Source organism: Eschrichtius robustus, chromosome 3 (assembly GCF_028021215.1).
Source record: "Eschrichtius robustus isolate mEscRob2 chromosome 3, mEscRob2.pri, whole genome shotgun sequence".
In the NCBI taxonomy this organism is placed as follows: domain Eukaryota; kingdom Metazoa; phylum Chordata; class Mammalia; order Artiodactyla; family Eschrichtiidae; genus Eschrichtius; species Eschrichtius robustus.
The window spans coordinates 109,175,357-109,188,406 of record NC_090826.1 but is presented as its reverse complement, the minus strand read 5'-3'; the positions used below and the strand labels follow the sequence as shown (position 1 = coordinate 109,188,406).

General features: G+C 36.6%; 1 protein-coding gene across 4 annotated transcripts in view; it reads left to right on the top strand.

Annotated features, from left to right (window-relative positions):
- Positions 1 to 13,050, top strand: part of ARNT (aryl hydrocarbon receptor nuclear translocator) — a 63,981-nt gene that overhangs the window by 48,383 nt on the left and 2,548 nt on the right. For 2 of the 4 annotated variants that reach the window (XM_068540731.1, XM_068540729.1), the window contains 11 exons: positions 1,133 to 1,209; positions 1,868 to 2,002; positions 4,270 to 4,344; positions 6,522 to 6,673; positions 9,068 to 9,178; positions 9,343 to 9,415; positions 9,569 to 9,692; positions 9,884 to 9,986; positions 10,373 to 10,520; positions 11,679 to 11,838; positions 12,622 to 12,788. In XM_068540731.1, coding sequence (XP_068396832.1) covers positions 1,133 to 1,209; positions 1,868 to 2,002; positions 4,270 to 4,344; positions 6,522 to 6,673; positions 9,068 to 9,178; positions 9,343 to 9,415; positions 9,569 to 9,692; positions 9,884 to 9,986; positions 10,373 to 10,520; positions 11,679 to 11,838; positions 12,622 to 12,788 — 1,325 coding nt within the window. Of the gene's footprint in view, positions 1 to 1,132; positions 1,210 to 1,867; positions 2,003 to 4,269; positions 4,345 to 6,521; positions 6,674 to 9,067; positions 9,179 to 9,342; positions 9,416 to 9,568; positions 9,693 to 9,883; positions 9,987 to 10,372; positions 10,521 to 11,675; positions 11,839 to 12,621; positions 12,789 to 13,050 lie in introns of all 4 variants that reach the window. The other 2 variants (XM_068540730.1, XM_068540728.1) reach the window with 1 other exon arrangement.

The window sequence follows — 13,050 nt, the reverse complement described above, 5'->3', positions numbered from 1 at the left end:
AAGACTTTAAATCAGGATGTGAGCAGATTAATTTTACTAGAACTTGAAGTCAAAAAGGGAATGTGAGAAAAGTGGTTGGGGTACAAGGATCAGCCTTTTAACCTGGCTTGTCAGAATTTCCAAATCGTAGCAACTTTATTACCTCCCTGCTGGCTAAGTGTGCCTGGGAAGTGGGGGTTGTAGGGAGATAGAAACTAAGAGAGGCAAGGTGGTGTATTTTGGTAAGAGGTTAAACTTTGGATTTGGAAAAACCTGGGTTTGATTCTGGCATTGTTATTTATTAGTGGTATAACTTAGGGTAAGTTGCTTGACTTTTATGGGGAAAAAAACCACTCAATTTTCTCATCTATAATTTAGAGATAATATAACCCATATAGAGTTATTGTGAGGATTAGATTTAATGTAAGAAAAACACCCAGCCTAGTGCCTGGCATATGGTAGGCACCCAATAAATGGTAGTTAAATGTAATTAAGAAAAATTAATTTTAAGTCGTAATGAAGTTTGAACTTTTTAGTTTATATACTGTATAAACCATGCATTTGAGATATACATGATCTTTTATACTTCTGTGTAGCTCTCAAAGAAATACTGTTTTTCTTGGTAAAAAGAAGAAAAATATGCAAAGAGAAGAGGGAAAATGCAACCTTCTTCCCTTTCCACATAAACATTGAAACACTAGCTTGTCTCTTTTCCAAAAGACATAAATAACTATTGGTGTTTGGTTTAATTTCATTTTTGGTTGTTTGCTTACTTTGAAAGTCACAGGTTAGGCAAGACATCCGTTCTCTGCCTGTGATATGGTCACAGAGTAAATGGCTGTCTTCATATGTATTTGGCTTGGCCAGCATAGTCTTTTAGAATACTTTGAGTGGGACCTGTACTCTGCAGTTTATTATAATTAATGTGAGTATAATATATGAATTAATATATATAAAAGTACTTAAAATAGTACCTGATATATATGGTAAGTTCTTTGGGTTGTTTACCTTTATTCTTATCTTTCAGCAGTCTGTATTGTTTCATACCTAGTCTCTTCATACCTGCATGTGTTTTAAATCTTTACATATCTGACTTTTGAAGGCAATTTAGTTTGAGATACCTGTTAAACCTTTTAACTTCACCTTCCTGAAGGTGTCTCCCTCCCAGATGATGACCCAGAGGCTGGCCAGGGGAGCAAGTTTTGCCTAGTGGCTATTGGCAGACTACAGGCAAGTATGAATTTTCCACATCTATATCACCCATTTTCAGTAGGAGAAAATCTCCTTCAGGATGTGTTCATGTTATTTTTTCTTTTACTCTCTGAATACAAATGAAGAATTCCGAAAAACTCTGAATATTTTGAGGAATATGGTATTCATAGTTAACATTGCTTCTCTTGGATTTAGCAGAAGCTGAAGAGAGTGAGAGAGAGAGATCTTTTCCTCTTTCATACTTTTAGCTTTGCAGTGCTGAATTTTCTATTTCCAACTAATTTCTTTTGCTCCTATACAATAGCAGAGAGATCTTTTCATTTTTCATTACATGACTAACAGTAGAGAATTGGAATTATTTTGATTCTCCTTATAAAAACAGATGTTTCTTGGTTACTTGGGAGTATAATTTTCCAATCTGAATAATGAATACCACCTAGCTAAATGAAAGTAAGTGGGTTTTAGGTTGAATGAATTATTATCTTTCTTTACAAAGTTCGTGAAGAATACATGTGTAGGGAATGGAGCTAGGCCTCATGCCCTATCTGTAATGATCACTTTTTCCTTTCTGGACGGGTTGTGAAAGTTTAGAAATTCCTAAAATTGGAAACCTGGTGGGAAATACGTCTGTAAAGAATGGTGTCATTTTATCTCATTTTTATCTCTTTTCTTTCAGGTAACTAGTTCTCCCAACTGTACAGACATGAGTAATGTTTGTCAACCAACAGAGTTCATCTCTCGACACAATATTGAGGGAATCTTCACTTTTGTGGATCATCGCTGTGTGGCTACTGTTGGCTACCAACCACAGGTGAGGAGCTGGAGCTATTACACCACTGATATTTAGGCCTCTGTTTTCCCTTTGCTATGCTGAGATTATTCAATCATATAATTCCAGAGATAGCCAAAACATGTCAGCCCCAATTCAGAAAAAGAGATGATCCTAGTCTGTTGATAGCTAAATATAATTTCAGCTTCCTACCAAGGTTATCATCTGATCTAGAAAAATATGGCTTGTGAAACCAGGCTGGAGCAGCAGGTACAAATATGTATTTCTTTTTTGTTAGTGATATTAATACAGATAATGATACAAAAGTGCTCATTTTAACTAGTTATAATGATATGGCCACCTTTAGGTGATTCATAATCATCTAGTTGCATAGTAACCCATAAAGTATGCAAATTTAGCACCAGTTATTATGATTTATTTAGATATCTCATTCAGCAGACCAGATAACTATGTCTGAATTGAGAAACAAGTCATTATATAAACTTTCAAAATTATAGCTGCCAGGAGGGACTTCTGTAAAGAGGTTGGTGAAAAAGAGATCTTGAAAAAGGAGAACAAAGTCAGAGAGCATTTACACTACCTGATGCAACACCTGTTGTAAAGCTGTTGTTACCAACACAGCGTGGTGTTGGTGCAGGAATAGTTACATAGATCAGTAGATGAGAATCGAGTCTGTTCTCATATTTATGGTCAACTGATTTTCAACAAAGATGCCAAGACAATTCAAGGGGAAAAGAAGCTTTTCCAATAGATGGTGACGGAACAGTTGGATACTCATAGGCAAAACAAAACAAAAAGAACTTAGACTCTTACCTCACACCGTACACAGAAATCAACTTGAAGATATAAAGGTGTAAGTGCCAAAGTTATAAAACTTCTAGAAGAAAATAGGATAAAATCTTTGTGATCTTGAGTTAGGCAAAGATTTTTTTTTTTGGCCACATTGTGCAGCTTGCAGGATCTTAATTCCCCCACCAGGGATTGAACCCAGGCCACAGCAGTGAAAGCGCCACGTCCTAATGACTGGACTGCCAGGGAATTCCCTAGGCAAAGATTTTTTATATGACACTAAAAGCATGATTCACAAAAGAAAAAATTTGGTAAGTTGGGTTTCATAAAAGTTAAAATTTGCCCTCTTAAAAGGGCATCATTAAGAAAGTGAAAAGGCCAGCCACAAATTGGGAGAAAATATTTGTAAATCATATATCTGAAAAAGGATTTGTATCCAGACTAAAGAACTCTTAGAACTCATTAAGACAACCAGCCAGTAAAAAAGGGGCACAAGATTTGAATAGACATTTCACCAAAGAAGCAATACGAATGGCATATAAATAGTTGCTCGTCATTAGGAAAGTACAGATTAAAGCCACAATGAGATACCACTATATGCCCATTAGAATGGCTATCATCAAAAAGTATTGGCAAGAACATGGAGAAACAGAACCTTCATATATTGTTAGTAGATAAGTAAAATGGTATAACTACTTCGGAAAACCATTTTGGCAGTTTCTTAAAAAGTTAAACATACACTTACCCTACAAATTAGCAATTCCACTCCTAAGTATTTACCTAAGAGAAATGAAAACATGTTCACACAAAGATTTATACACAGATGTTCATATCTGTATTATTCATAATAGCCAAAAAGTGGAATGTCCATTAACTAGTGAGTGGATACACACTGTGGTATATCCATGTTAGAATACTTATGAGCAATAAAAGGGATATACTATTGATACATGGAACAACATAGATGAACTTCAAAAATATTGTGTTAAATGAAAGAAGCCAGACACAGAAGACTACCTATTGTATGATTCCATTTGTATAGAGAAGGCAAAACTAAAGAAGCAGAAGCAGATCAGTGGTTGGCCAAGGGATTAGAAGCAGGGATTGACTACAAACGGGCAGAAGGGAACTTTTGGGTGCAGTGGACATGTTCTAAAACTGAATTGTGGTAATGGTTGTACAACTGTATAGATTTATTATAAGTCATCAAATTAGAATTATAAAATTCATTAAGAATGAGTGAGTTTATCTAAATTATACCTCAAATCTGTAAAAAAATTCAGTTAAAATAAATGTACAATATCCTGAAAAAGAAGAATGCTCTAGAGGTCAGTTGTTTAGCAGATTCCATCTTTTTTTATCTTTTTTTCCCCCCCTCCACTCTTATCCATAATCCTAGGATAAAAGCAAGAGAAATGAAATCCAAGTCCCCTGCTAATGGCCCAGGAAAGTTAGATGATCATAAAAGTGTCAATTTTACTCTTCTTTTTCTCTTTTAGGAACTCTTAGGAAAGAATATTGTAGAATTCTGTCATCCTGAAGACCAGCAGCTTCTAAGAGACAGCTTCCAACAGGTAACTTTTTTTCCTGGTTTGGATTGGAATAGTATTTTAATCTAATATCTATTACTACATTCATTCCACAAATATTTATTGACTGCTGATTAATCGAGTACTGTGGCAGGTCCTGCAGTTTTATGTTCTTTAGTACTTAGCTTGTATTTTTAAGAAACAGAAAAGGACCAGTACTTTGAAACTATGGATAATGTTCAAGGTATTTTTGTTTGGCTTTGGCTACTCAGTGTCTTATATCCAAGGGGCTGTCTTTAAAGTATTTAAAATATTCTACACTTCACTGAACAGTGGATAGTAGTTGAAAAATTCATTTGACGGTTCTTTTATAGATAAGTGAAAGTTGGCTCTTAATTGTAAGCAAACTCTTAATTTCAGGCCCTAGATCCTGAAAACATCTGGCGAATTTAATTTCAGGACAGACTTGGCTTTAGATAGTAGCTCTTACTTTATATTAGACTGGTTAATTTTCCTCTTTAAGCCTCAATAGTGTTTTTACTGATACAGTGGGTATATAAGATAAAGCATTTAAAGCACAAAGCCCAACTTCTAGAGGAAATCAGACAATGGCAGTAAAAAGTCTCTCTGTCTCTCTAATTCCTCAGCATCACCTGGTCCATCCACTCACATTCCATGTATGGGTAGTCTTTTTTTTTTTTTGTATGTGTGGTCTTAGAAAAGCTATTCTGACTTCTGTTGAAACCATTCAAAGCTAAGGATGTGGACTTCTGGCAGTGCGAGAAGATGTTGTACAGTATATTTTAAATCCATGAAATTCATAATTCTGATGCTTTGGGCCACAGAGTATCACTTTATCACTTCTAGAAAAATGTTTATTCCAAAGCAATGGGCCGTATATACACTCTGTAATCTCATGGTTTTTATTCTGACATCAGTTGCTGCTGATTCTAGAGTACAGAAGCAAAGGTATTTTTTAATGTGCAGACTAGTTGCTGCTTACTAGTTGCTGATTTTCTAGATTTTGATGTTTCTTAAGTCTAGATGGATTTGTATTTCTTTTTGCTTTTCAGTACATAAATTTAGTTGCTATTTCTAATGAAGGTTGTTTTCCTCTTTTTTTTTTCCTTCCCATTTTGGTTCTTGTCATGCTTTGTTTCACATTTGATTTTTTAAAGTTTTATTTATGTATTTTAAATGTGCCATTTTATTATTGCTAAGTGAAGTATGTCCCGTTTTCTGTTATAATTATTTCTCAGGCAGATTGTAATGTCAGCAGTTACTGCCACACTCTTGTCAACTTAAACACAAATGTTATCACTTAACTTTTTCTTAAAAAGCAATTTAAAGTGTAGGTATTTTGAATTACTGGGCTTATACTTCATTGGCATGGATATGTACAGTAATAATCAGGTTTCAAATCCAGTACTTAGTTTGTATACAAATGTAATGATGTTCATTGTGCATATGTTATACAGTGAGCACATGTAAGTATTAAAGACTACTTATTATTGTTTAAATGTAGATGTTCATATCTCATTTCTTTTTTATAATGTTAAATAAATGTTGTTCTTAAAAAAAGAAAAAAACACATAGCCTAGTGCTTGACATATAGTTAGTACCAAATAAATGTTAGCTGCTAATATTATTTTTTTTACTGTTAAGGAGGGGGGTTCAAAAGATTATTTTCTGTTCTTTGAGGTTAGAAACTAAAATGATCTAAAATTGCTTTCTTTTAACAAATAAAAGTAAAACAAAACTAAAGCCAACTTAGTTTTATTTATAGAAACCTTCATGGGTGCTATGAAAGCAGAAATTCTCAGGCTTGGCAGAAAAAGCTAGGATTGAGGGGCAACATGTAAGCTATGTTCAGTGTCATTAAACTTATAAACTAGTAAATTTGCTAGATCAGTGTATCTTTAAGGGACTTTCCAAAGGAAGTGGGGAAAGGTAGTCTTTTCTCTCCTGGAATAATTGTTACTCCTGTTTGATATTGACAAGAGTGGTTAGATAGCTTGGGACTCTGAGAAGAAACATGATAAATATACCTCCTTATTGTTCAGTCACTTATTTTTACTCCCCAAAACAACAAAATGTTGTTTTGTTAGTAACATTGCAAGAGACTGTTACTTCAAGGACAGTGACACAAGGATCTTAAGGTTGGTAAATGTCTAAAGAAAATTTTTTGTGGGTTTCAACTGATAGCATGAAAACTTTTTCAGGTGGTGAAGTTAAAAGGCCAGGTGCTATCTGTCATGTTCCGGTTTCGGTCTAAGAACCGAGAATGGCTCTGGATGAGAACCAGCTCTTTTACTTTCCAGAACCCTTACTCAGATGAAATTGAGTACATCATCTGTACCAACACCAATGTGAAGTATGTACCATAAAGACCTTTTCCAATGTTGGGATTTCTCACGGGCCAAGTCTGCTTAGCCTTATCAGGTTACCTCCTCTTCTACTTTTCTAGTAGTAAACACCATTATTTCTTCATCTTCCAACTTCTTAGAATTTGGGGTAGTTCATCCAGGTAGAGTAAAATTTTTTTTAATTTAATTTTTTACTGGAGTATAGTTGATTTATACAGGTAGAGTAAAATTTTAACAAACAGTAGCTTAGAGACTAGATTCTGAAATGTGAAGGGTTTGGTCAGTTGACCTTTGAACAACATGAGTTTGAACTGTGTGGGTCCACTTATATGCAGATTTTTTTCAATAGTAAATGCTACAGTACTACGTGATCTGCATATACGGAGGGCCGACTATAAGTTATACTCAGATTTTCGACTGCTCAGAGTGTCGGTGCCCCTAACCCCCATGTTGTTCAAGGGTCAACTGTATTTCAACTTTATGTTTCAACCCTTTCTAGAAAGGATTTTGTTTTATACACCCGTTTATTACTCTAGTCTGACAGGAATTTTTTCTAGAGCAGGTATCTGCAAACTTTCTGTAAAAGACCAGATACTAAATATTTTAGCATTGTGGGGCATACAGTCTCTATTGCAGCTTCTCAATTCTGCTGTTATAGCACAAAAACAGTTCTAGACAAATGAAATGAATAAAGATGGCTGTGTTCCAGTAAACTTTTATTTACAAAAACAGGCAATGGACTGGATTTGGCCCATGGACCATAGTTTGCTTTTAGAGCATAGCTATATTCACTCTTTTGTTAGCTTCTCTTTCTCTGTTCCTTGATTCTTTTCTCTTTGAACTTTCTCAGCTTTGTAAGAAACAATTTTATTAAAATAGATTTCATATACCATACAGTTTACTCATTTAAAGTGTACAATTTCTTAAGTATGTCACAGGGTTGTGCAAGTATTACCACACACACACAAAAAACTATTACCTCCAAAGAAATCCTGTACTAATGAACGGTCATCCTCCCCAAGCCCTATGTAACAACTATTCTATTCTGTGTCTCTATAAATTTGCCTGTTCTTATAAATGGAAACATATAATATATGGTTCTTTTGTGACTGGCCTCTTTCACTTAGTATAATATTTTAAGGATCATCCATGTTGTAGCATGTATCTGTACTTCATTTCTTTTTATTGCCAAATAATATTGCTTTGTATTGGTATACCACATTTTGTTTATCCATTCATCAGTTGATAGATATTGAGTTGTTTATACTTTCTGGCTACTAAGAATGCTGCTATGAACATTTGTGTACTAGTTTTTGTGTGGATATGTTTTTATTCTCTTTGGTGTACACCTAGGAGTAGAATTGCTGGGTCACATGGTGACTCTATGTTTAATCTTTTGAGGAACTCCCAAACTGTTTTCCAAAGCTGCTGTACCATTTTACATTCTCATCAGTAATGTATGAGGGCTCCAGCTTCTCCGCATTCTTGCTGTCTTTTTTTATTGTACCCATCCTAGTGGGTGTTGGTTGTCAAGGTACTTCTTTTCCATTTAATCTATCTGTGTAGAATTGGCCTTAAACCCATGTGTGAAGATCTGATTATAAATAATTAGCAAGTGTGAATAATATCGGTGACAACATTGAGTCTCTGTCCTCCAATTCAACTTTTAGGGCTTGTAAAGTTTAGTTCTTTGCTAATTAATTTTAGTATAACAGAGTGGATTCAGTTAGAAATTTTCATTAACTTAGGACTCAGGTCATTGTAGTTTTTTGGGTTTTTGATTTTGTATCTTTATATTACAAAACAACAACTGTTTTGTGTTTCTGTTTTGCTTAAATTTTGAAATGTTTAAGTCTTTTTAAGAAGTTGTTTCTGGAAATAATGGCTTTCCCCATTTTTGCATACTACAGTTTTTCCCACTACAGTAAGTTTTAGTTGAGTCTTAATATTTTATTTTGTAATAAATACTCTTTGTAGAAAATTCGGAAAGTATTGAAAATAGTAAAGAGAAGGAAAAAAATTCTCACTATCCAGAAATAGTCTTTGTTAATGTTTCATTGTGTATTTTCAGTTTTTTACTTACGCTTTTTTTAAAACACAATATATGGATATACAACATATACATACACACATCCACAACGACTAGGTATTGAATACCTGGAAGGAGTTAGAGCCCAAACAGGATGAACTCTTGTTCCATAGGACATAGTTTCTGTTTGTACCATGTTTTCTGTAGTGTGAATTATTTGCTGAATCTGAAGTTACAGGTTATCGTAGGATTGGACTTGAAAGGGGAATTTATCAGTGATTACCCCATGTACAGGTGAATCTATAATGTCTTATGTACAAACAGAGTCAGATACTTTTTGTTTCTTTGTTCTCTCTACTCTTCATTTTCCTAGGAACTCTAGCCAGGAACCACGGCCTACACTGCCCAACACAATCCAGAGGCCACAGCTAGGTCCCACAGCTAATTTATCCCTGGAGATGGGCTCAGGGCAGCTGGCACCCAGGTGAGAAATGGTCGAAGAATCATTTATTGAGCAGTGACTAGCCTGCAGTGGTGGCCGTATACAGTCCCACTTTTTTGTTTATTTGTTTGTTTTAAGCCCTTTCCCCAGATTCTTTTTAAAAATCTCTTTTCCCGTTTCTCTCTTTACTTGCCTTTAACATACAGGCAGCAGCAACAGCAAACAGAATTGGATGTGGTACCAGGAAGAGATGGACTAGCCAGCTACAATCATTCCCAGGTTAGTGTGTCTTCTTTGAAGGATGGTGAACATTTCCTTAAGAAGTATCCCCGAGAGCCAGTTAGAGTATATGTGTATCTTTACATGAGTTTTAGGGTTATTGAGTTGTCATGTTAAACCTTCTTGGTTATTTTTATCATTGTATTTCCACAGGTTTCTGTTCAGCCTGTGACAACCACAGGGCCAGAACACAGCAAGCCCCTCGAGAAGTCAGAGGGTCTATTTGCCCAAGATAGAGATCCAAGATTTTCAGAAATCTACTCCAACATCAATACGGGTATGTTTCTTCCTTATTCTTATTTTAAATTCTCATTTTCATCACTTACTGATGGGCCTACAATTGCCCAATCAGTAGTCTCCCAGTATATTTCCATTTAATTCTAATACCTCATGAGTAAATAGGAACTTGCTGAACTAATATACTACAGCCCTTTGACTGGCCCTCCCCCAACTCCTTTTGGTCCACAGATCAGAGTAAAGGCATCTCCTCCAGCACTGTCCCTGCCACCCAACAGTTATTCTCCCAGGGCAACACATTCCCTCCTACCTCCCGGCCGGCAGAGAATTTCAGGTGAGCCCCATATGTGTGTGCTGCTTTACATGGCAACTGAGGGATTCAGTTACTGGATCCAAGTTTTATTCTTCCCTAGCTTTCTCTGGTTATTTCAGACAAAGCAGTGGAACTTGTAGGCCTAGGATGAGACAAGCTTGCTTTTCTTCCTCTTTTTTCTTTGCACCTGTCCTGTTGCCATGTTCTAGGTTCCATCTCTGTGTGTCCTGATCAGTGTGTGACTGTCAGTCTTTCTTGTCTTTTCCAAATTCTGTTATCAAGTTTTCCTTGACCCCAGGGAGTCAAGGGAATCTAGGTTAGGTATAGCACTAGATTGTCCTGTGATTCCTTGATTCTGTGATAAATGCACCTTTTTAATCCTTACCTCACTATTTGTTCACTCCTAGAAATAGTGGTCTGGCCCCTCCTGTAACCATTGTCCAGCCATCAGCTTCTGCAGGGCAGATGTTGGCCCAGATTTCTCGCCACTCCAATCCTACCCAGGGAGCAGCCCCAGCTTGGACCCCTAGCACCCGCCCAGGCTTCTCTGCCCAGGTAAACCTTCTCATCTGTCCCTTGTGTCTGTCCCTTGTGTATTTTTTGTTTGTTTGGTTAGGCTTTTCTACATATGTAAAATTATTGCTGTCTGTCTTAGACATCTTCTTTCCACCCCTCCCATCCCCTTCCTTCCAATTTTTATCTTTATTGGGAGCAGCTAGGTAATTAAAAACCATAGATAATACAAACATCTCAGAGTCCATGGTTTTCACATTCACCTTAAATCAAAATTGGTCACAAACATCTTGAACAGGTTTCAGTTTCAGATTTGTTTTGGAGTAAATTCTGAGAAGTTTCCACTTTGGTTAGGGCTACAAAATACAGGAACAAAGGAGAAAATTAATCACTAATTTATACACAGTGATATCTATTTACCAAAAAAAAAAATTGTGTTGAAAAATCCTCATATAGTATATATGTGTATATATAAAATATATGTTAAGGCTAAAGCTAATGTCCTGTCATATGTTGATATATACTTATATTGCGTAAGTAATATCTTAAATAAAAAAGCCAAAACCAGAAGTAAGCTCCAGAATTGTTATATGCAGTATGACCTCATTGTATAAAAAATGCATAGGAAAATAAAAACTGGAAGAAGTTATCCAAAAATGTTAACCATGGGTCTTTGGTGGTAGAATTATGGATGATTATTTCCTTTTTATTTTCCTTCCTTTTGAAAATGTCTCACAGTGCATATGCATTACTACTGTAGTGAGAAAAATGTTTAGTTACCAAAAAAAAAAAAACGTCATTAGGAACAAACAAATTTGGTACAGACTAAATAAAATGATACAAAGTGTTTTTTCTCTATATATAATGCTATACTATTATTAATACCTCTAGTTTTTGTATAACGTTACAGTTTATAAAATGCTTTCGTTTAAGTCATTTTCGTTTAATTCTCACAACTCTAAACGTGTACTGTTACTAATCCCATAGTTCTTTGTTTTTTGCAATTTATCACAAGTGTCTAAAAATAGCGTCAAGGGAGATTGGGAGTTAATTGGAAGAAATATACAATGGGATATAAGTAATGAGCTTGGCTCAGAAGAATCCAGTGATTGACAGAGGTAATGTTAACTCTCACAGGAATGGCCTGTGCAATAATGTTAATGTTCCATTTGCTCTCTACCCCTTTCTTTCTTTTAGCAGGTGGCTACCCAGGCTACAGCCAAGACTCGTTCTTCCCAATTTGGTGTAGGCAACTTTCAGACTCCATCCTCCTTCAGCCCCATGTCCCTCCCTGGAGCTTCCACTGCATCACCTGGTGCCGCTGCCTACCCAAGTCTCACCAATCGTGGATCCAACTTTGGTGAGTTCAGACTAGGAGAAAAATCACACCACTAAAGAGGAAGGATTTTGGGCTTCCCTGGTGGCGCAGTGGTTAAGAGTCCGCCTGCCAATGCAGGGGACACGGGTTTGAGCCCTGGTCCGGGAAGATCCCACATGCCGCGGAGCAACTAAGCCCATGCGCCACAACTACTGAGCCTGCGCTCTAGAGCCCACAAGCCACAACTACTGAAGCCCGCGCGCCTAGAGCCCGTGCTCCACAGCAAAGAGAAGCCACTGCAATGAGAAGCCCATGCACCACAACGAAGAGTAGCCCCCACTCGTCGCAACTGGAGAAAGCCTGTGCGCAGCAATGAAGACCCAACGCAGCCAAATATAAATAAATAAAATAAATTTATTTTTTAAAAAAGAGAGAGAAGGGATTTTGTAGTTAAAATGGCTTGCTTTTGTCACGGCTGTACTGACCTAATTATAGGAAAATGCAAGGTGACAGTCCATTTGGAATATAAAACCTACCCACATGAAAAAGACTTTAGCACATATAACAAAAAGCATGTAAAGTATTATACATTTAATAATATGCAAGTATAGTCTGAATGAGCAAAGGACTCTTTGGAAAGGGTACCTAGAGAAGAAAAATGAATCTGGGACCAGGGTTTGAAATAGAAGAGGCATTGATTTGCAGAAAGAAGGGCAGAAAGTATCTGGGTAAAATTAATGATTTGCATGTGACAATGTGCTAGTTTCTCCTCTCTAGTGGAGTTAGCAGATTGAAGTTGTTTATTCTTCCTTGCTGTATTTTTAGCTCCTGAGACTGGACAGACTGCAGGACAATTCCAGACACGGACAGCAGAGGGTGTGAGTGTCTGGCCACAGTGGCAGGGCCAGCAGCCTCATCATCGTTCAACTTCTAATGAGCAACATGTTCAACAGCCATCAGCACAGCAACCTGGCCAGCCAGAGGTCTTCCAGGTGAGAGGGTGAACAGACTTCAGAAAACCAGAAACTGGGAGAGAGTCAGGGAGGAGAGACAGAGAAGAAAGCATGCATGGATTCAGGTGTTTGATTGAGGTTAGTAAGAAGAGAAGAAAAGAGTCAAGACATATAGCAATAGATGTCATTAATTGAAAAGATTGTGAACTTAGTGTGCTGCACAGCCTTTAACCAGACCATCATTAGTGATGTGAAGCGCCATGTGAAGACATCAAAAAAAGTAATTTTGGCCCATTCACGG